This window comes from Natator depressus, chromosome 10, assembly GCF_965152275.1.
Source record: "Natator depressus isolate rNatDep1 chromosome 10, rNatDep2.hap1, whole genome shotgun sequence".
Classification (NCBI taxonomy): Eukaryota; Metazoa; Chordata; order Testudines; family Cheloniidae; genus Natator; species Natator depressus.
This window is the reverse complement of record NC_134243.1, coordinates 54,376,039-54,400,654: the sequence shown is the minus strand read 5'-3', so window position 1 is coordinate 54,400,654 and position 24,616 is coordinate 54,376,039. Positions and strand designations below refer to the sequence as shown.

The 24,616-nt window shown below is 43.5% G+C and overlaps 1 protein-coding gene across 8 annotated transcripts in view; it reads right to left on the bottom strand.

Annotated features, from left to right (window-relative positions):
* The window catches only part of APBA2 (amyloid beta precursor protein binding family A member 2), a 202,525-nt gene that overhangs the window by 69,699 nt on the left and 108,210 nt on the right, over positions 1-24,616 (bottom strand). For all 8 annotated transcript variants that reach the window (XM_074966195.1, XM_074966201.1, XM_074966196.1 and 5 more), the window contains one exon: positions 10,952-11,952. In XM_074966195.1, the coding sequence (XP_074822296.1) occupies positions 10,952-11,914 (963 nt within the window). In that variant the 5' untranslated portion in view covers positions 11,915-11,952. The remainder of the gene's footprint in view (positions 1-10,951; positions 11,953-24,616) is intronic.

Here is a 24,616-nt window from a genome sequence, read left to right as displayed (position 1 = left end):
CATCTTCCCTTGTGAATATTTGTCGATACCACAAAGCCTCCACAAAACTAGATGGTCTTGGGCAGCAGAGATCCAGGACATGAAAGCAGGAGTGAGACAGTGTGGATAAGTAATATACTGGCAGAATACTGTGGGGAAGTGGCACGACTGTTCATACGCTATACCTCATTCTAGTAACTGCCTTTTGAAAATGCCGGCCATTCATTAAAAAATTTTAATTTGAAGACAGTGCCCACAACAGTCTAACTCCGGTGCCTAAACTGAATCTCCCACGAATGGAGTCTCTACCTTGTCCTCAACATAACACACGGACTAGTCAGTCCAAATCCCCTCCATTTCTGGGCTTTGGCTATAGAAACACCACCACAATGTAAACTTCAGCCTACACTTTCTGACAGAATTGGGCTGATCCTAGCTTTTCCCTCCAGAATATCTTGTCTCAACTCCCTAAATCACCCTAGCCCAAGAGAAGCTCTCCAGTCAGCTTAGGTAGCGTCTTCACTAAGCGCTACAGCAGCACAGCTACATTGGTTCAGCTGCGCTACTGCATGTGTAGACAACCCCAAGAGTGGTCCAATTTTCATCTGTGCCTCCCATTGCAAGATAGGGACCGACATCTCTAAAAATCAAACCATTTTTATCTAGATCCCACAATATAACATTAGACGCCCTGATTGGAAAATGTTGGCCTGTCTTGAGATATTCCTTCTCAATTCTTCCTATTCAGTACAGTGGGGTCTCCCATTTCATTGGACTTGGCCAACAAGAGGTAGGGGGGCTGGGCAGGGTGAGAGAAGTGTGGGGATGGGGGGAAGAGAACTGGGGTGCCCCTGCCTCCTCACCTCCTACAAGTACCAAGAATCCCCCCACACCTCTCACACAAACCCCCTTGCAGACACTCACTGTCCCCAAACCTCCTGCACCTTCCCAGCTACCCACTGCCATTGCTCTCCCCAACATCTCTAAATTTAGCTAGCTGGGCTATCCCTCTCCTATGTTGGGGGTGGGCGTGTGTTTGGACTGTGCGTGCACGAGTATGTCTGAGAGAGACCGAGAGGTCCCCTCCCTTTCACAGTCTCTGGACCTCAGTGGCTCAGGAGAGCCCCCACAAGCCCAGGGGCAACCTCTGCCACAAAACAGACAGCAGCTCCACTGTGACATGGTAGACCAGATGCCAGCTCTTGCCAGGGCTATGGCGTCAGCAAAGCACTGACAAATTCATAGCTTGAAACCAAACCAGCTCACCTGTATGTTAGTATTGTTCATAATAGGTGTTAGAATTGTAAAGATGAATTTAGACTCTATAACGTGCTTGTAAGTTGCTGCATGCATTAGTCTTATTTGTAATGTCTGTATCCCATGCTATAACATAATGTGTAAGTTCTGCTTCACAACTGTAAAAATGCCCGCTCTGAACTTGTGACCCCAGGCAAGAGTGTTCCCAGCCCATCACAAAGGATTATCAAAACTAAGTGGGCCATTGTGAAACATCATGATGCAAAGACTGGGTTAAATAGCCCCCTCATATCCGTGAAGGTGCTACATGCAAGGAAGCTCATCCCATCAGCATGAATTCTGGAAGAAGGAAATACAGGTAGCTGACATGAAAATTATTCATCTCTTTGGCTATCTCAGGGCTGGAGCTAGGAAAGAGAAGCAGAGATCCACAGGGTCAACCTGGGTTAGCCCTAAAAGACATTCAATGCTGACCGATTACTACAACTCTGTCACCTTTTGGAATAACAGACTAAGTCATTTGTGTGTATATATTGCCTGCTTTAACCTGTAAATAGCTCGTTTCTTTTTCCTAGTTAATAAGTCCTTAGTTTACTATAGAATTGGCTACAAGCATTGTCTTTAGTGTGAAATCTGAGGTAGAAACTCACCTGATATAAGTGTCTGGTCTCTTGGGACTGGAATCTTCTGTGATCTTTGGTATATGTGGCAACCAGCTACAACTCAGTCCAGGTTGCCTGGGTGGCAAAATAGACTGAAGTGCACAAGGGGACTGTCTGTAACTCCATGGTAAGACTATTATAGTGCTTCAGGAGTTCCCATTTGTTACTGGGTTGGTGAAATCTAATTACAGAACATACAACCAACTGGCACTCACGGTCATGAACCACTCCAGACAGCGTGAAACCCACCTCACCCTACAATCTCCTCTTCCTCAACTCCATCCCCCCCTCTGCAGGAGGACCCCAAGTCCCCCACTGACCCGACTCCTGAACCAGAGCCCCCTTCCCACAGCCCCTTGCCAGCATCTCCCACCACAAGTCCCAGGAGAAGGGGATCCTCCAGCTCTGCTGGTCAGTGCTGCATCTGCCACCCCTCCACTCCACAATACAGGTTCTGTGGCCTGGGGGGTGGCATGTACTGAAATTTTACCTCAGATGGTCTTGAAACCCATGCATAACAAAGCTTGTTAACCCAGAATTCATGTAGTTTCACAGAAGATGTCAGGGATTGTTCTCATTTAGGTCAAGTCAGGATTTAAAAATGTGGTAAATCTCTTTGTTAAAAACCACACACAATTCCCTCCTGATATCTAGTAAAACTGAAAGGTTTTCTCCCCCAGCAATGCATCTAAGCAGCTGTTTTAGATTGGATCTGAAAAATCTGCCCACACCAAATAATCTTCTACAGTATATTGCTGCTGACTGTTTAAAGAAAAAACTCCATTCCCAAAACACACTTGGTTTGAAGCCTCCATCTCTGCAAGTCAGGGAATCTTCACAGATTAAAGAGCCTCCTTTTTCCTGAGGAGAAAAGGATTGTCAGTCAAACAAGGCTCATTAGCACTCCAATGTGCTTCACTCCACCAGTATATCTGGCTCCTCTCTTGAAAGGCAGAAAGCTTGCGGTCTTCTGATAACTCTGTGGTTCCAACATCTGGACCGGGCAGTTGTTTAAAAATAATTTAACCAATTTTAACGTTGCTTGAATCAAGCCCCATTCCACAGATGATCCAAGAAGTTTCACAGTAGGGTAACTATATGGTTAGAGTGAGATAATCAAGCACATCTTTGCTCCACACTTTATGGAAAGATGAAACATTGCAAGCCAGATCCAGCTGTCTTTATATTTACTCCTTACTGGCGTCTTTTGGAATTTGGCCGTAAAGATTTAATCCTCTCTCTTCAAACTTATTCCCATTTCCTAATTAGGGATGTGAATGCAAGACATTTGTATATTGTATTGCTTTCTTCCATGTGTGTTTCAAACTTGTTGAGGCACAAGGAGCAGTTTGGAGTATACCTTCAAATCCTAAAATTAGTGAGAATGTGCTATGTGTTTATAAACATTTTAGGTTAATTACAACAAAGTACCAGCTTTATAAATTCTCAATATGCCAAAGATAGGCCAAATAAAAGCCCATACTGAAAGTGAAAAAAAATCTCAAGGATTTCTGTTAGATTACAAGGGTAAAATAGAATTATTTCTCCTGAGATCCCTGGGTACAAAAGTAGTTACCAAGTGAGACTATGTTCAGAAATCTATGATTAAGCACACCAAGAGACAAAAAACCTGCATGCTTTTCAGATCTAAATTATGCCCTACCCTATGAAAGACTGAAAAATTTGAGGATGGTCTCCCTGTTGAACTTCTCTTTTAAGGAAACATGAAAAATCACTGTGGGACAAGCTTCTCAAAACCTGCACGGGTATGGGGTGGCTCTTCTAGTTCTTCAGTGAAGTACAGAAGAGTCTCTGAAGAAATTGGATTTTATATATTTGAGTCAATTAATCTATGGTTATTACAGGCTCATCAATCTCTACTCAGTGGTCACCAACCGGTCGATCACGATCATCTTGTTGATCCTGGAGGATCTCCCAGTTGATCACAATCTCTTGGTGTGGTGCGGGGCTGCCGCTAAGGCAGTCTCCCTGCCTGCCCCGACCCCACGCCGCTCCCGGAAGCGGCCAGTGCAGCCCCATGGGCGGGGGGGCAGGGGTCTCCCTCCGCATGCTGCTCCTACCTGTAAGCACCCCCCCACAGCTCCCATTAGCTGGGAATGGGGACCTGCGGGGGCAGTGCTTGCAGAGAGGGGCAGCGTGTGGAGCCATGTGCCGCCTATCCCCCAGGGGCGCATTGGCGTTTCCAGGAGTGGCGTGGAGCCGAGGTAGGCAGGGAGTCTGCCTTAGGGCAGCCACGCTGCACTGCCAACTGGCAGCTCCTGAAGGTTAATGCTGCCCAGCGGGAGGCCGCATCCCAACCCCCTCCCAGAGCCAGCACTCCAAACTAGCTCTGAGCCCCCTCCTGGAGCCAGCACCCCTTACCCCCTCCTGCACCCCGAACCCCCTCCTACACCCCAAGCCCCAGCCCTGACCCCACTTCCAGAGCCAGCACCCCATACCCCCTCCTGCACCATAACCCCCTTCCCCAGTCCAGAGCTCCCTCCTGAACCCAAACTCCCTCCCAGAGCTTGCACCCCTCACTCCCTCCTGCACCCCAAACCCCTGCCCCAGGCTTAGCCCAGAGTCCTCTCCCACACTGCAAACCCCTCAGCCCCAGCCCAGAGCCTGCACCTCCTCCCAAACCCCTACCCCAGCCCGGTGAAAGAGAGGGTGGGGGAGAGTGAGTGATGGAGAGAGTGGGGTGGGGCTTTGGGGAAGGGGCAGGGCCTCAGGGAAGGGAAGGGGTAGATCCTGGGTTGCCCTTAAATTCAAAAAGTGATCTTGGGTGTAAAAAGGTTGGAGACCACTGCTTTAGCTGGTCTAGCTGCCACTAGAGGGGGACAGAGTGCCACAGCAAGCCGGCATAGGTTACATCCATCTCCAGTGGGGCACAGTGTATGTAAAGGAGGAGAGGGAAAATCCACTCTTGAAAAGGACCCTTTTAAAAATCTACTGATTCGGGAGGAAAGGTAAATGAGAAATCAAAGCTCACAGAGACAAAAAGTACAATGGGATGACTAAATATTTTACATGGCAGGTAGGTCTTCCTCTAGGACCTAATGTGTTTGGTTTGTTTTAGAAGAAATTAAAAATTGCTGACTGTCTTTAAAGTCCAAAGGGCTAAAGCTGATAGGGATTTCACTTGTCAGAATGATTTTTAAATGAGAAGGTCAAATGTACCTTTAACAGTTATCACCCTAGAGTTATGCCAAAATATAAACCTGGATGGAAAGAAAGAATACTTTGACTAAGGAGAATTTGAAAACAATAGCATCATCCCAGGAAATAATCTAAATAAACTTCTGAGAGACACTAAAGATTATCCTGACAATATGTCTGGCAGTCATAAATGGCATAATAAATATCAAACAAAGCCATAAGGCTGATTTAGCATCTAAGATTACATTATAAGATCAATACCTAATCAAAAGGATATATTTACACCTTCTAAACTTTGTCTAGCCCTCACTGTACATTTTTATTTTTGTTTTAACTGGTATGAGCTAAAATCCATGGGACAGAGTTACGATCTAGATGGGGGTGGGGAGGAAGGATTCATCAAGCTACGGTAACCACTACTACACCGATGAGGAAATCAAAGTGTTAATATGGGGTACTGTAGCCTCTTGTAGAAGGTACTGTTTATCTCTGTGTGTGTTCAACTCTGGATGACTCATCAAAAGGCACTTCCACAATAAAAATAGTGGGATGGATGAATTTTGAGCACTGAACATTTCTTCTTTAGTAGAGTATTAAAGTGTCACACTAAGTTTCCTAATGTTTTATGATTTGTTACTCCATTTTGACTTTGACAGACGAGACCTGCCAGCTGAGATCCTCACCTCCCCATTCTGGGCCCTTAATGCCACCCAGAAGGGCTGGAGTGGCATAAATGGCCTTAGAAGCTCTGTATCTTTAAAGATAATGATTCCCCCCATGCATGAACTGTGGAAGACAGCTATTATAATCCCTGCTCCATAGACGACTCGTGCCTCTTCATGGGGGGGGGGGGGAGGAATATACAGTGAAGGGAAACTAGAATTAAAGTAACAAAAGGCTTCTGGGTTTTAGGAAAAAATATGGACTTTTCTACTCCACTGACTAATGGTTAATTAAGCAACTGTTATGTGTATGCAAATAGTCTCTATTTTAAAATTTAGATGTTAGAAACACTATTTCTAATATTTATGAAAGTTACCGGGATTGGTAAAGTCCTCTTTATTTGCAAGAGAAATATGACACAGGTAGCAGCAGTACAAACCTTTCCCGTCATTCCACCCATGTGGACCATGGAAATTTTTGTGCAATTTGAGTAGCTACCATTCTTATTATCCCTCAGTTAGAGACAGGCACATACACACCCCCTGAAGTATAATTTGTTTACATTTCTGTTAATCTAGTGATGAACGTGATTGCAAAAACCCATCTTTAAGAGTACTGATTTCACTGAAATAGCTGTTTCCTTTCTCTCTCTTTTTGCTTCCTCATTAATTTTGAGTAGTTCCACGCCTCTGTCAAATAGTTCTTCTCTAAGCAAATGTCATCTTACTTAAAAAAGAAAACTAACTACCACCATTAATAGTGTGGATTAAATAGGCAGGTTTTGATGTTGTGTCAACAGCTATTTATGACCTCAGTTTTCATAGGTATTTTATTAAGCTGGGTAAGACATTGATTTTTCTATTTGCTGTTGTCAGGCAACTCTTACTGAAAAGCCATGACTCAGGCAACATACCCAGAAGTGCTGTTTATAGGCTAGAGTAGGATGAAAATGATGGAAATGTCAAAGAATAGGTATTATTTCATAGAAGTAAACTATTACCTTGGAAATGGGAATACCCAGTCATTCATCATCTTCCCAAGAATTGAAACAATGCTCCCTTTTTTTTTTTTAAATTTTACCCTACATGTCTGGCCAAAGTAAATTGTAGAATTTACCCAATCCGGACAGAAATCAGAACCTGGACAAGCATTTTGGTTCATTTTTTAAAATAGCCTCCATTTACTCTTGCCCCAGTGTGTTTTTGATTGTGTTCTCATCTAATGGTTCTGTGTTGAGACTCTGAATTGATGGCAAATCAGATTATTGGCATGGTTGGCTTCTAAAATATCCAACTAACATCTGATGGGAGGTAAGCAGAGGTGAAAAATAATGACTTGCACACCCAGGAAGGCTGGAGAGAGCTCACAATTGAAAAAGAAACTTTCAGACTTCCAATTCTGGGTGACACCACTGGCCATATTGTCTGCTGTAGTGAAGCAGTGTGGAATTTACTAAAGCCAAGCAAAGTGAATAAGCAACAGCAAATATTTTATACAGACTAATAAAGACTTCCGATAATATGTGCAGCACAGCAGCGTACTCCTGGTATAAGCACAAAGCTGTGAGAAGATTTGCTGAGATGGAAATGAGAAGGAATTTCACCCCACTGAGGGCTGGTTTTGTCAATGGAAGCCTGGGCATAGCATTGTTTTTACAAACGAACATGGGGTGAGGGATGGGGATATAGTACACTAGAAGAAGTTTTGCCTTTTAATCATGAGGGCTAATGAACCAATGACTGGAGTGAATAGAGCAGTTATATTTTCATTTCTAGATATCGGGAGAGAGAGTAAATTTAATTTGCAGTTTACAAATAACAATGGAAAGAGGTGCTGTAGAGAGAATTACAGAACATACAGCCCTGTCTGGCACTCCAACTGTTACCTTCAGGCCCTCAGCTTTCCAGGCACAACAGTGGGGATGAGAAGTCCAAGATCTGTAACTTACCAGATGCACTTTTGACCCCTTTCAGTCCCTCCCAAGTGCACCCCTCAGGTGACAGGCCTGACTTCCTGCACCTTACTCTGGGTGGAACCAAGTGATCCCACAACTCTTCGGTTGGATCTCTGGGCTGTAGAGTGGGCCTTAGCTCCACAGTGCCTCTGATAGATAACAGGTTTCAGAGTGGATAAATGAGGGATCCTATACCTTGGGAGAAGAGAATCTCCCCATCTTCCCCAAAGCCAAGTTCCCTTCTTCCTACCTGCTGCGGGTAGGCAAGTAGCATTTCCTCCCTTAGCCCTCTCAGAGTCATGTACATTTTGACAGTAGTCTGAGAGTTCCCCTACCCTCTCAGCCACTGCTTTCTCTACATCCCTACAAACAGTTGCTTTATACTTATCTGGAGCTTTTCCAACCTTTGAGCAGGTACCATAACTTGGCAGTATTCTTTACTCGATGCCCCTTCTCCCAGGGAGGTTTTGGCTTACAGAGCTTTTCAGCTGTGCCTCAATTTCCCCACTTCCAGACAGAGCTGTGGCCACAACCATGCTCAGCTCTGCCTCTTCCCTAGAGAGGCAGGCAGTGAGCCCCCTTGGTCATGGGATCTGGATTGAATGGGTTTGCTTCTGAGCTTGTTTGGCTCAAACCCATTACATTATTTGCCAACACCACATCAAAAGGAATATCCTCCAAAAACCCCACTGTCAGGATGCCAGGACCTTCTTCGGTGTGCATCAGAACTCAGGCCATTGGCATGCTAGTAGGGTTCACCACAGGGAATCCCATCTTTCACCCACACATGTTTGTCAGCACTTGCTGAGTCTGAGTTTGAATAAACTGTTAAATGTGCTAGTGTCCTGTCAGCTCAATGTCTCCCCATTTATTCTCACCTCCCAATTCTATTCAGGATCTGACTGTATGGTGCTCTCCAGGGTACAAGACACATGTACTGTACATCCCCTCTGTATCTGCACTCACGGTTAGCCTGATGCACTGACGGGATAGTGTCATAGCCTCCTTCTGGCTGAGCTTCCAGAAAGTTAATCTGCCATGGTGAAGTGCCAGGTCCTTTATTCATGGTCACTTGACAGCTTATCCACTTGTGCCCCATCCCCTGACAGGTATAACATCTCAGTTGCTTGAGACCTTTCCTTGAGGGTCAGCTTGGAGCTCTAACTCCCCATGGCTTGATTTTGCTCACTTCTCATCCCTGGTGAGCACCCTCATGTCTCTCCATCTGTTCTAACCTGACAAGGTCATACATTGCATCTGTGGTAGTGACTGCCATGCACACTGCCCTATTTGCAGAGGTAATCAGTCCTTCATCTGGTTTGCTGCCTCCATATAAGTTACACCTTTGTGCTTTGGCACCCCCAAAAAAACCTTTCCTATCGGCCTCAGGTCCAATTTAAGGAGCAGAACTGGCTCAAATCACAAGCCTTCTCAAAGGAAGTGAGATCAGGATCACTATAGCCCCTCTCTCTTGAAATCAGGGCAACAATTTAGCATCTATGCCCCTTGTGGAATTGGCATTCCATGTTCTTTTCCTGCTTAATGGGACATTAAGAAATTAAGATACAAGATGTCCAATTAACAAAAAAGAGGAATAAAAAATATTACTAAAGATAAAGCAAGAGGGAAAGTGGTTTATAACTTTTTTGGGTGGGGGAGCCAGGGGAGAAGAAAAGTACAGGTAAGGAAAATGAGTTACAAACAGCTCCCTAAAAAGCAGTTAGTGGACAAGTGTGGAAAAACAGGATTTTACCCTAAACAGCTTTAAAAAGTCTGAGGGGATTGAGCTGTTGTGATAGGTGCAGGGAGCTAGGTCTTTCCCACAGAGGTGAATGATGCAGTTCAACCACTCTGGGACTGGATCTCTAGGCAACAGGTCCCATTTCCCAATTGTGTTAACACAACAGCTGTGTTTTTCCTCCGAGAACCTGTGACACTGGCTGATTAAAGTGACACAAAAACAGCTTCTTCAAAATAAAACATTATTCATTCACCCAATGGTACAAAGGTAAGATGCCTTTTTTGTACACTTCCCCTAACCTACAACCTATCTTTGCAAGCATTTGTAATTTGTAAGTGTTTTATGGTTAATTATTTAACTACAAATAAATTAACATAAATGATTCCATTAAACACTGTGAACCTGTGGTTCTTCTGGGGAAAAAAAGAGAGAATCTTTAGGTTTAAATATATGCCAATGAAGCAGAACGGCTTTTAATAAAAAACACATTGTTTTCTCATGAGCAAAAGGAGCTTTTAAAAGGGGAGATGTTTAATGGTTTGAGATGTCTACAACAGTTTTAAAATACCCTTCTTTATGGCTGATATTTTTTCAAAAAGATAGCAGGGTCCAATTGTGCAGCCATATTCATGTTCAGAATATGGCTGCACATAAGAGCTGCTAACCAATATGACTACGAGTTGCACAATCTGGCCATTTATGAGGGGGAGAACAATTACTGGAGAAGATTAAAAATGTCTGATTGGATTATTTTGCAATCGAATGACACAAAATTCATTTCACAAGGCCCACTTCTTACTTAGGCGATTCTTCCATTGCTGGTATTGAGAATATTGCCTGAGTAAGGATTGCATGATTGGGCCCTATAGTGTTTCAAAGCATGTTGTCAAGAAGAGCTCATGAATAAGAAAACTGTACTGAATTCCTGGTTTGAATATGAGATTGTGAGCCCCATTGTACGCACATTAATCATGTCAGATTATTAACAAGTGGGAGTGTTGGAATGCCAGAAAATTGATATTATGACTGCTTCTGCTGTGAAAATACATAGAGAGGGGCTGCCTGTCTGAGCTTTAATTTAGTGCTATTTCTATTCACGATTGGGATCTATGCACTGAAACCTTCCCGTGTAGTAATGGAAATTGCACTGCGGTTATTGATGCCATGTGTCATGTAGCAGTAATACATTGTGGAGTGCTTTTCCAAGTCACTTCTCAGACAAAACTCGCATCAAGAGAATGATTTCAGACAGGCACAGGGCACTAACACTCACAGTATTTAATTGATGCTGTACCTTTCTGTTCAAGTATTAGGCTATGTCTACACTACTCAGCTTTTAGCGACAGGACTGTGTCACCACGGCCGTACCGCTAAAAATCGTGCAGTGTAGCTGCTGTTTGTTGGATCTCCTGCCGACAAAAAACTTAGAGGGAACTAGCCGCAGAGCACCTGAATGGATCTGTCTGAGGACCACAGTTTGAGAATCTCTGATCTACATGATCAATAGTTTTCTTATTAAAAAATAGAGCCTCATACCTGTTCTTGTGGCCATTTCTGTCTGTCTTCTGGAGTTCTTGACTTTGTTTTGAAACCTCTAGGCATATCTCCAACATGCTTTGAAGAAGGTGGAATATTCAATGATTTTGGCCTCCCTTCATGTCTGTTGGTACTATGACCAGCATCACCTTTTGGACAAGTCTCTTTATAGTCATTTTGCACATTTTCAGTCCCGCCATGATCAGGGCTCATTTCTGTTGTACTGTTAATGCTGCTCATACTCATGCTCATTTTAATCTCAGCTACAATCTGGTCAATGTCTTCTTCCTGCTCCTCCAACTCAGCATCTTCTTTCCTTGAATGGTAGGGCGACATCCCATGAGTGTTTCCATTAGCTTCTGGTGGATAATAATCCTGATAGCTTTCTTCATTTTGACAGTATTGTATGTTTTCTTCTTGGTCTTGAATTTCCAGAGAAGATACTTCATCCTCCAAAATCTGAACACAGTTATCTTGGTAGTCTTGCCCTTCTGTCACTTCACTTTCATCATGGTGTTGGATGTTAGCTTCTGTCCATTCTTCTTCCACAGCTTCTTGACATTCATCAGTTTCAATTTGGTGTTCTTCATGAGGTACATACTCTTCCCCATTGCAGTCCATTCCTTCCAGATAACTGTCATCCTCTGGACAGTACCTAATATAGTATGTGATCCCTTCCTCTTCCTCTGGCAGGCCTTCATCATAGTCCTCCTCTTCAGAGGTATTATTCACATAGTCAGAGCTGGAATCGCCATCTCCACTATTATCATTGCACTCGTGTTCCACAGGGGTAGACCTACCTTCTCTGATAGCTGTTAGCTCTGCCTCCTTTGCTATATAATCTTCACTAGGCAGGTCATTTTCCTCACTTTCAGGCTCCCTATGGTGAGATGAAATAGGGCAAGGTATCACCCTGTGATCCAGCATGTTGGTTGTAGTGCTTTGACGTTTCCTGTTTGCCATAGCCGACTTCTTAGGTGACAATCATTTCTGAGCAATTACTGTAAGGAAGAGGGAAAAAAACACAGTCAGAAAAAGGTCATCAGCAGGGATCAGAGTGATGCTAATGGGAACCAATGAAACTGGTACTTTTAATTTGGTATAAAACAACTACTTACAAAAGACACTCTCATAAACTATACCATCAAAACTACACTCAATGTAGTCAAAAGGTAAGTTAATGGAGTTGTGCTGGATGAACCCAGGTGTAACAGTGATCAGAATCTGGCCCATTAGTATATGCATAAACAGTAACAACATAAAATAAGAGAAAACCAGTGATGAAAATAGTTATAGAAGTCACGAAACTCAAAAGGAAGTAACACCTTCACCTAGACAGGTAATTCTGCAACTCTCTATTAGACTTTTCCTGTACAGAATCTTTTCTATGTGGAAGATAATGAGTAATTTCAACACCATTTGTTTTCTGGGTGGGGGAGAGTTCTGTGAGAGTATTTATATGTGGTACTCTTGGGGGAATTCTGTAGCACTGCACACATACAGAATTCATGTCTCCCGCAGAATGTACATTCTGCTGGAGAGATGCTGCAATTATACCTTTTGTCAACTGGGGGCTGCTGTGGCACCAGAAGAGGGGGCAGCTGGCTCACAAGCAGGAGCAGGGAGGGGTCAGAGGCTGCCTTCCTCAAAGGGCTAGGTGTGGAGGCACAGAATATGGTGGGGGGGGGGATGGACAGATTGGGATTGGGGCTGCTGCGGTGGTTACACAAACTGGGTTTCAGAAGGGTTAGTGGGAGGAACAGAGTGGGGCATGGACACAGGAGCTAGTGGGTTGACATTGAGCCAAGGGCTGAATGAGAGTGGGGCTGCCGGGCCACATGGGGACAGGAGGAAGAGGGCTGCAGGGAAACATAGGGACAGATGTGCCTGACTGAGTGAGAGAGGCTAGGGGGCCAGCCAGGGTCTGCATGGGGGAGGCTCCCCACCTCTCTAACAATCCCTCCCCCTGCAAAAAACTCCCACCCACATCCAACAATCCTCCATGTTCACTCCCAGGCCCCTTCCCTCTCCCTCAGCTCCTCCTTTACCCCTAACTCCCACAAGCCTTTGCGCTGCTTCTGAGGGATACAGGAAATAAGTTTCTGTATTGCAGTTTAAATGATTACTCCAAGGCCTGTATTAATATGCCTAGTAAGGAATCTATTTGTCAAAAAACATTTCCTGAATCTTTTGTTGTCTGTATTGTTACATGCTGACAGGTATTTTGAAATAAATTACCAAAATAATTCAAACTAGCGTGATTATATTGTGTTATTTTGACAAATAAAATATGCAGAATTTTGCAGAATTTTAAAATATTATGCACAGAATTTTTAATTTTTTGGCAAGGAATTCCCGCAGGAGTAATGTAGGAAACTGACTTGTATATTTATTGAATTCTATTGTATTTGCAAGAGAAACACACAGGTTTATAGGGTTTTTAACCTATATTCATATACACATTTGTATTTTTAAAATATTGTTAATATTAGGCAACCAACATTTTAAAAATAATCTCTTGGATACTGAAAGGAAGAGACAAACAGAAAGCCCTACAATTATGTGTTAAATATATTTCAATACTGATGAATATGCTACAGGAATGCTTAAATCAATCTTAAAAATTAATCCCAAGCTTCAAACTTGAGGTTTCCCCCTCTCAAATCCTTTTCCCAGTAATGAGTCATAGAATGACCCTCAGCAATAAAGCAATTAACATTATCTTCTCAACAGACAAATTAGGCATTCCTTCAATGCATTCCATATTTACTTAAGATCAGACCGAGCTCCCATTGAAGCTGGGTGGGACGAGTCCATTCATTTGGGAGTGGGGTAAGGCATTAACTAAACATTACTCACTGCTTCTTTTTTTCCACAGAAGAAACTAAAGCATCTTCATAAAACCAGAGCAATATCAATAATTTGGTGTTTACTGAGACCCACCACCTGAATTTGTATCAAACAGGATCCAAGTACTGTTGAAAGACAATTTGTTTTCAAACAATTAAACCTATACACAAGGGAAAAAATCACAGACACATTAATTACTTCCACTAGTGCCTGTTCACATTTAACTGAATATTTTACTTGTCTAAATACTGATTTCAACAACGTACTATAGAATTTGTTTATATAAGCTGCATATCATTTTGACATATCTGGTAAGGGCAAGAGGAAAGTGGATAACACTAGAGGTGTGTGGCACCAGTGTTAAACTATTAGACTTGAAGTTTCTGGCTATGTTACATCATTCTCATCTCTGACTTCTTTCAGCATAAGCATTTCTCTGTTGTTGCCTACCTCACTCCCACTACACATGTCATTGTTGTCTCAAGCTGATGCAGTTGATTAAAACAGGTGAAGTGAACCTTGCTGATCTTCACCTGTTTAGAGTTAATTTAAATTAGAACATCACACCTACTTCTGAAATTATGCCTTTTACCACAGAGATATTTCAGCCACCAACATGATCATGTCTAGTTTCAGAGTAACAGCCGTGTTAGTCTGTATTCGCAAAAAGAAAAGGAGTACTTGTGGCACCTTAGAGACTAACCAATTTATCTGAGCATAAGCTTTCGTGAGCTACAGCTCACTTCATCGGATGTATGCATCCGATGAAGTGAGCTGTAGCTCACGAAAGCTTATGCTCAGATAAATTGGTTAGTCTCTAAGGTGCCACAAGTACTCCTTTTCTTTTTATGATCATGTCTAGTTAACTAATCGTATAATCACCTATGTGCATGCACATAGCAACAAGACAACTGCACAGAAACAGCAGCTGCATAAATGGAAAATTCTTACAAAACGTAAGAAGTGTCAGAGAAAAAAAATACTGAAGCCAGCTGGCACTATATATCTAAAAACTTTAATTATTTAGGTCATGTATAGCATTTATATCTGCAAGCGAGCAGGCAGGATAACTCATTCCTGGTTATTCCTCAACTGAGTTATCAAACGGGTCATAAAAATTCCCAAATCATAGCATATTTTATGCTATAGGTACCAAATCCAGAGCCCTGGCACACCCACAGGTTGGAGGCCAGTGGTACTATATAGCCAGCCAAATTCTCCTTGGGGCAAGGATGGTCCAGCTCTAGGACTGGGGAAGATTAGAGACACAGTGATGGGAAAAGATCTTAAAGAAGCCCCAGACATGCGCCGTATTTCCCAAAGTGCTTGCTGCCTGACACCCAAGGAGATTAAAAAAGCAATATTAGCCCAAACAGCGATATCACCACTGATAGTTTTAAAAGACAGCTGAGACTCAGGAGTGAACATCCTTAGGCAATTTATTCCAGTGCTTAACTATCCTGATAGTTTTTCCTAATGTCCAACCTAAACTGCCCTTGTTGCAATTTAAGCCTAACGGTTCCTGTCCTAATCTCAGAGATTAAGGAGAACAACTTTTCTCCCTCCTCCTTGTAACAACCTTTTATGTACTTGAAAACTGCTATCATGTCCCCCCTCAGTCTTCTCTTCTCCAAACTAAACAAACCCAGTTTTTAAATCTTCCCTCAGAGATCATGTTTAATCACCTTTAATCATTTTTGTTGCTCTTCTCTGGACTTTCTCCAATTTGTCCACATCTTTCCTGAAATGTTTTTCCCAGAACTGGGTACAATACTCCAGTTGAGGCCTGGGTACAGTGGAAGAATTCTTGTGTCTTGCTTACAACACTCCTGCTAATGCAGGGGTCTCAAACACAAGTTACCTTAGGGCCAGTGCCAGTCCTCAAATCCTCCCAGCAGGCCAATAATGTCACTGAAAATAGTGTTCAGAAAAGAAAATGTTTATACTGTCTTTTTTATTTCTAATTTCTTAGAAATAATAAAACTGTCATACAACTTTATACAATTCTTCGCTTGCCAGAGAGTTTTTAGTGTTTGCCAGACACCTGGCAACGCTTCAGTTCTGTCAGTTTGTTTATGTTTGGCCTCAGTGACTGAGCAGTTGAAACCTTCAGGATTGCAGCAAGGTGGGCATCAGATAGTTGTATTCGGTATTTTGACTTGTTTATATTCATTGTGGAAAAAGTGATGCTGCCTCCATGGCTTTGCATCACTTTTTCCACAATGAATATAAATTCATTCCTTTGCAAATTTGAAAGTCCCCTTCCTGTTTGCTTGGTGATGCATGCAATGGCCTCAGCGCATCTTTCCAGGTCGCCATGCCTGCTCCACGCACCAGGCAATCCCCAGCTTGGAGCACTGCCAAGCTGCTGGACCTCATCAGCATTTGGGAAGAGGAGGCTGTGCAGTCCCAGCTGCACTCCAGCCATAGGAATTATGATACCTATGGATAGATTTCACGACGCATGATAGAAAGGGGCCATGACCGGAAGACATTGCAGTGTAGGGTAAAAGTGAAGGAGCTGCGGAATGCCTACAAGGCGCAGGAGGCAAACCGCTGCTCCGGTGCTGCGCCCATGCACTGCCGGTTCTACAAAGAGCTGGACGCGATAGTTGGCGGCGACCCCACTTCCACTGCAAAGGCCCCTGTGGATACTTCATTGGCTCACTTGCCAGCCGAGAATGGACCGAGCCAGGAGGAGGAAATCTTAGACAGACAGGGGTGGGGGAGGGACCCAGAGACAGAGAATGGCTCGGAGGTCAGAGATGCAGGCAATCAGGAGCTCTTTTCTACCCCAGAGGAGCCTAGCCAGTCACAACAGTCGTATCTTGGTGAAGCGCAAACAGGAGAGGAGGCCCCTGATAAGTGGATCTGATTTTGGGAATTGCTGAAGAAATTTGTTGGGGGCAGGAGGGGTGCAGAAAGCAGGCTTGTCTCCCACTGCATGCCTATTCTGAGTGGCGGAACAGGCTGTTGATTGACTCCCTCACTGCACAGGAATCTCCCTCAGAGATCTCCAGGAAACTCTCATGGAGATAATGGGCAATCCGCTGCTGCAGGTTCCTTGGCAGAGCTGCTTTGTTTCTTGCCCAATTAATGATAACATTCCCACAGTGCCGTCATGGGCAGGGGGAGACATGACACACCATTGCTGCACACAAGCGAGCTGCATAGGAGCCAGAGAGGAAGCCGCAGGCTTGGAGAAGACCCTCCCTTGATTCCTTCTTCTCCCTCAGCAGCGAGACATATTCCATAATGATCACATCCTGTGGAAAGTGTGGGGACAGGAAAGATTATCAAGCCCCCCCTAAAGTGCTGGCTCTCCCCAAGAGCCACATGCCCAGTGTACATCAGGGTCTGGGAAGACTGATTTACCTGCCCCTGTGGCTACTCACCATTTTGAGGGTCTTGTGGCTCATGTGTGCTTGCCTGGGGTCAGCCAGTTAGTGACAGGTACATGAGTAAAACACAGCCAGTAAAGCACTGAATCAGTGCTGTCTGTGTTGCAAACAATACTGCTTCTGTAAAATGTTGTTTTTAAACTTCACAGAGATGACCTTGGGAGCCCAGCCTCCCTTATCGGTGGCAGAATGGCTGCACAGAATTAGAAAGCGGCAACGAAGATTTAAGGAGGACTTTCTCCATGAGGTTATGATGCACCCTGCTGCTGAGAAACAGGAACTGAAGGAGTGGCGGGATAGAGAGAATGCGGCACACCAGAAAGAAGCCACAAAGCGGCTCTTAAACATTATGGAGCGTCAAGTGGACACACCCTAGGAGATACTAGCTCGTCAAACCGAGCAGCTCCATGCCCACCCGCCCCTGCAGCCGCTGTCACAAAACTTTATCCCATGTGCCCCCCCTCCACACACACACACCGCCCACACACTGTTCTCAACCTCCTGGCTCAACTCTCTACCCACAGCATTCCACTCCTCCCTCTTCACGGTCCAGCAGCGTGGACTCCCACTACCCACTGCACTCAACACCCATCCCTCTGCAGTTTGGCCCTGCTGAAGTACAGCACCCGCTGAATTGTACTCCAGAGGAGAAGGTTGGGTATGATCCCTGGACATACACAATTCTGTAGCCGTCCCCAGACCCCTCCTCTTCTGGAGACCTTCCCTTTCCCCATCCCCCTCCCTGCTGATGTATTTTTGTCGTTTGACTCTCTCCTCCGGTTGTTAGCTTTTAATAAAAGAATTGTGTTGGTTAGAAAGCAATCTTTATTATATTAAGTGAAAGCAAAAAGAGCACTGCAAAGCAACATGTAATTATGTTAAACCCCCTTATTGCATCATATGCACTAGTAACCTCCTAGCATTACAAACACTGCAATCCCGAGCATAGCAGCAAATATTAGTGGCTTTCGGCTTCAAATTGCTGCCTCAAGGCATCCCTGATCCTTATGGCCCTGCGCTATGCCCTTCTAATAGCCCTGGTCTCTGGCTGTTCAAACTCAGCCTCCAGGTGCTGAGCCTCTGCGGTCCAGCCCTGAGTGAAGCTTTCACCCTTCCCTTCGCAAATATTATGGAGCGTACAGCACGCGGCTATAAGCATAGGAGTATTGTAATCGGCTATGTCCAGCTTCCCATACAGGCATCGCTAGCAGGCTTTTAAACAGCCAAATGCACACTCAACAGGCATTCTGCACTTGCTCAGCCTGTTGTTGAACCGCTCCTTGCTGCTGTCAAGTTGCCCCGTGTATGGCTTCATAAGCCATGGCATTAAGGGGTAGGCAGGGTCTCCCAGGATCACAATGGGCATTTCGACTTCTCCTACAGTGATCTTCTGCTCCGGGAAGAAAGTCCCTGCTTGCAGCTTCTTTAACAGGCCAGTGTTCCGAAAGATGCGTGTGTCATGCACCTTTCCAGACCAGCCTGTGTTAATGTCCGTGAAATGCCCACGGTCCACAAGCGCCTGAAGAACCATTGAGAAATACCGCTTGAGATTAATATACTCAGTGGCTAGGTGGTCTGGTGCCAGAATTGGAATGTGCGTGCCATCTATCACCCGTCCACAGTTAAGGAAGCCCATTTGTGCAAAGTCATCCACAATGTCATGGACGTTGCCCAGAGTCATGGTCTTTCAGAGCAGGATGCGATTAATGGCCCTGCACACTTCCATCAACACAACTCCAACAGTTAACTTTCCCACTTCAAACTGGTTAGCGACCGATCGGTAGCAGTCTGGAGTAGCCAGCTTCCACAGTGCAATTGCCACGCACTTCTCCAGTGACGGGGCAGCTCTCATTCTCGTGTCCTTGCGCCTCAGGGCTGGAGCGAGCTCATCACACAGTCCCATGAATTCTTCCTTATACAAAAGTTCTGCAGCCACTACTTGTCATCCCAGACGTGCATTGTGATGTGATCCCACCAATCAGTGCTTATTTCCTGAGCCCAAAAGCAGCGTTCCACTGTGGTCAGCACCTCCATGAACGCCACAAGCGATCTCGTGTCGTAGCTAGTAGCTACTTTGCATGGTAAGATCAATGCTGCAATCCTGTTGCCTTTGTAGTTAAAGGAATAACTCCACTGCCACTCGTGATGTGTTGGTCAGAGCGAGAAGCATACTGGTCAGCAGTTCGGGATCCGTTCCTGCAGCCTGAAAGAGGCAGGGTGCGCAGTACACAAACTGTTGAAAGATGGAGCCAAATGCAGACAGAAGCACAGGGATTGGTGGAATGCAAAGCAATGGATCATGGGGCATTGGGACTAGACCCAAGATGCCCCATGACCCCCTCCGCCTTCCCACAAGTCTTAGCGGCAAAAGACAAAGATATTCTGTGGGATAGCTGCTCAGAGTGCAGCACTCCAAATAGCGCTGCAAGTGTGAACACTCTATTGCGCAGGCAGCTGTCAGTGTGAACACAAAATAACGGTTTCCCTTCAGCGCTTTCTGAGCGGTGCTGTAACTTTGCCAGTGTAGACGTGCCCTTTCTAAACTGAAGATATAACACATCTACTGCTCCCCCACCCCCAACTCACAAGGCTTGTTAACGTGTCAAAGAAAGCTGTTAGGTTGGTTTGACACAATTTATTCTTGACAAATCCATGGTGTTACTTATCACCTTATTATCTTCTAGGTGTTTGCAAATTGATTGCTTAATTATTTGCCCTATTATCTGTCCAGGTACTCAAGTTAAGCTGACTCGTCTTTAATTCCCCAGGTTGTCCTTATTTCCCTTTTAATAGATGGGCACGATATTTGTCCCTTTCCAGTCCTCTGGAATCTCTCCCGTCTTCCATGAGTTTTTGAAGATAATTACTAATGACTCAGATATCTCCTTAGTTAGTTCCTTGAGTATTCTAGGATGTACTTCATCAGTCCCTGCTGACTTGAAGACATCTAACTTATTTAAGTAATTTTTAACTTGTTCTGCCCCTATTAAGCCTCAAATCCTACCTCATTTTCACTGGCATTTGCTATATTAGACATCCAATCGCTGCTAAACTTGTTGATGAAAACTGAAACAAAAAAGTCATTTTGCACTCATGCCATTCCCACATTTTCTATTATTGTTTTTCTCCTCCATCATCGAGTAATGGGCCTACCCTGTCCTTGATCTTCCTCTTACTTCTAATGTATTTGTAGAATGTTTTCTTGTTACCCTTTATGTCTCTAGCTAGTTTAATCTCATTATCATCTGATTTAATTGGCATCATAATTCTATCTAGTCCTCTACAAGGAATGACTCAAATGCTTCTGAGGAAGACTTTCTCTAGTCAATCTGCCACTACTTCTGTCTAGCCATTCACATCATGCCTCCCACTGTTTATTTGTACTCCATGCTATTATTAACTAGGCGTTGCCATCAAATCCTTGTATTAATGTACAGATTTCCTCAGAATATTTTTTTAATATTATGCTGCTTGTGATTTGTATTTTTTATTTATATTGCTTGTTTAGGGAAGGAGATAACTTCCATGCTGTGGCTCATTTCTGTTTACAACCTTCTCAGTTCAGTGGGATCAAATGAATTTTTAGAGCTAAAACAAGGAGCCTTGATTTATTATTATTGCACTCGTTAGGAGATAGCAGAGACTCTAGGATGCCCTGGGTACAAGTTACTATTATCAATTGTGGCAAGTTCTATGGCCAACAGTGGTTTTTCCATTACCTTTTAGATTACAGCTGATCATGCCCACATTTTAGCTCGGATTTTCTTGTCTATTTCCTTCTCAGTCTGGGATTGTTAAGTTATTTTGTTTGGGATGGACAGCTAGATCAACTGGATGTGGCTCATCTCGTTTCAAAGCAAATCCTGCAGATCAAACAAGTGCCATGGAATACCATGAATGCACCTGAACTGGTGCATGGGCCAGGCAGGAAGGGACAGAATTAGGGGAGCCTATGCAAAAGGTTCACCCTCTGCATGGCAGAACATTCCTTGCATCCTAACGTGCAGTATATTTTAGAGATGGGACACATGTGGAAAGCCCATTAACAAACAGATCTTCAGGCCAAACCCACCTGCCATTAGAATGGATGAAGTATCTCTAAGGCTGCAGCAAAAGCCACAGAGAGTCAGTGGCCTGGGGACAAGAACCTGTGTTCCCACTCCCCGTTTTTGACTAAATCCTAAGTCACTGACCTAGAAAGTAGTAAGTAGCACTTATTGTGGTAGTGCCAAACAGCCCCGTTGTGCTACGCACTGTATAAAAGTATAGAAAAACAGCATACACTGCCCTAAAGAACTTACCATGTTAAAGGGAAGCTGTAACAGAGAGATATAACAAAAAAGCAGGTTGGGGTTTTGGAAACAGCATAACAAAAAACAGGATGTGCAAAAGTCTTAGCCGATCAGTAGCAGTGATTGCAGCTCTCCAACTGCCTAGCCATTACCAAATTGGGGTTTACTGTAAAAATTATTAGTTTTGAGGAGAGACTTTAAGGAGGATAAGCGACAGCTTTATGGATCCCCAAACACAGAAGATGGCAGGGGAAAAAGCACACAGGTGCTCCACAGAGAAGGCAACGAGACCACAATCAAGGGCACCATCATTGGCAGAGCAAAGGAATGAGTCAACATCTCAGTGAGCTGGTAAATCTGATAGATAAGGCAAGGCTAAATGGCGAAGGGTCTCAAAGGCAAGAGGCCAGCTTTTCAAAGGCATTTAGGGACGTAAAGACACAGAGAGGAGCCTAGTGGGGTTTTCAAAAGTACCTAAGCAGGTTAAGCACCTAACTTCCATTGACTTCAACTGGACTAGGCATCTAACCTGCTTAGGCCCTTTCAAAAATTGCACCAGATACTTAGCTGTAGCTTTTGGCAAATAAATACCGTTGTGTCTGATGTGGAATGGACAAGGAGTGAACCAGTCAGAGCAATGAGCCAGGAAGATAAACCTGGTAGCAGCATTTTGAATGGACTTAAGGAAGCAATGCAGCTGGCAACTAATTATTTGATTTCTAGATTGTCAGATATCTTTCTACCCATCTTGTGTGTATTTTTGTAATTATTTTTGAGAGGACTGGAAGTTAATACCACTCAAACAAGCAGATTCCAATTACAAATGATACCAGTGTGGCTCGTCCTACTGCATATATTTCAGTGCAGGATATACGTCTCAATGGCTATACTATATTCTTCTAGCTAGAATTAGTGGCACATGTAGTGTTAGTACAACGGCCATCTTATGCCACCTTTTAGCTTACGCCAAGCTAAATTAAAAATGCATGAAGTGCAACTAAAATCAGCTTCAGTTTCCTGAACTCTGATTTTAAGAGTTTTTTAAATTGTATAGAACAATTAATAATCCCAAGCCAACTCCAAACTTGAGAAAAAAACCAGTTCTGAGACGATTAATAGCCACACAACCACCTCCTTCCCATTAGACTTTCACCTCAATGATTTTTTTAAAAACGCTGACCTTTATATTAGAGCAAGGGACACACAAAGAGTTATTTAAGCAATTACATATTACAAAAACCAAGTCGTTGAAAATCCATTCAATTTACTACTTCTGTTCTATTTTCTTAAGATTTAAAAACAGTCTGACCCATGTATTTTATTTTTCAGGGAGGTGATTTTTTTTAAATTGAGAGAGACTAAAAAGAGACAGGAACTGCCATAAGTAGGTCAGATTTCTGATCCACAGACCGTCTTGCTTTCAGTAGTGGTATCTGGCTTTTACTAGAGGTTCAAATCTTGAACCACTCAAATTAGTGGCAAAATTTCTTTGGTTTCTTTGGGAGCAAATGATTCAGAGGAAAAGATGCCACTCAATTGATTAATTGACTTAATCAATCTAGTCATTTCTGAAATAGTAGGTCAGGTAGGATAGAGGAGGGGCAACAGCAGTGAACAGCAAGACCATCATACATACTGAAGGTAATATCAATATGTCTTTTATTTTAGGAAACCACAGGGCAGATAAAGTTAGGTATCCCAACCACGTTCCTTCTACTGCTTCAATGGAAAGAGAGTGATTAGGGTGGTAGAAAAGGGAAATACAAGAGGTCTTACACTGGAGACAGAGACAAATCAAGTTACAGTTCAATTCTACTATTCGAATCTTTGGTAAGTGTAGGTACAGTAGGTAAAAGTATCGTATCTGTCTAGAATTGTTCCCTGCAGGTATGAGATTCATACATTGCCTTCACTGACAAACAAGTTTTATTGCTGTTAGAACTGCAGATCCAAAACAGCTCAAGCAGAGAGGTCTAGAGTCTAATCTGCTACACATAAGCCAAGTTTTCAGCTAAGCACTGTATGCAGGATCTTAAGTACAGGTGATGATGTAGCAGCAGAATATACACAACTTGACTTTAGAGTTCGAGGCTGAATTTGGAGTGGCAGCAGTTAGGAAAAAAAAAATCACATCAGCTCACTTTGATCTGCATGTCTGAGAGAGAATAAATACAAAACCTCACAATGTCATTTCTACAATTATTTGAAAGTATCCACTTCCAAAAAAAGTTAGACTAAAAGAAGTTAGTCCTTTGCCATATCAAACCACTACTGTGCTCAGCAACAGAGATATTTTGGTACAAGAGACACACCGATATATGATTTTAAAGAAAGAGTATATGTATATGAGTAAATGTGAATGTGTACAAGAGTATATGTGAACTCCTATTAGAATAATTACACCTATTTAAGCTAATGGGACACTTGTACTATTGCAGCCCTGTGATTAGAACATACAGAATAGTCTGGTTTCCTCCCATTATTCCTTCAAAATATCTTGAAGGTTTCTCATAGATGCATTTAGGTCTAACAGTAGGCATCAATGTAGAAATCTAAAATCTCTGAGCCTATGTTCTCCCAGGTTTTTCTACATTATAGTCTCATTACCTGCTTTCATTAAATCACACAGCAAGGCGCTAGTCCCTGCTGGGATGCTAGCAGAAGCATAATGTAATAACCAGTTCGCCAAACCTTCCACTGCTGGATTCTGCAGTGATTTGATTCCCCAAACACCAAGCAGCATTACCTTCATGCACATTATCCAGTGGGCCTGATTCTACAGGTCATGAGAGATCTTCATGCAGAGTACCTACAGAACTAGGATTAACTGAGAATTGAGCACAGAGGTTATTCTGCTTAGTCTGCTAGGATCAGAAGGTAATGGGCTCATTTTTCCCACAAGAACCCTCTCAACCACATGCCAAGTTTACAAAAGAATAAGTGTGTTGACACTGGCCTAAAAAGGGGATACAGTCAGCAGATGGAGGAATAGAGGGAAAATATAGTAACTGACAAGATAGCTACCTGTCCCAAACAGCTGTAGTATGTCTGTTTAACTCTAATCCTCCAAGCAAGCAGCATATTAAAAATATTTTTTAGAAAGTGACCTGGAAATTAAAGGG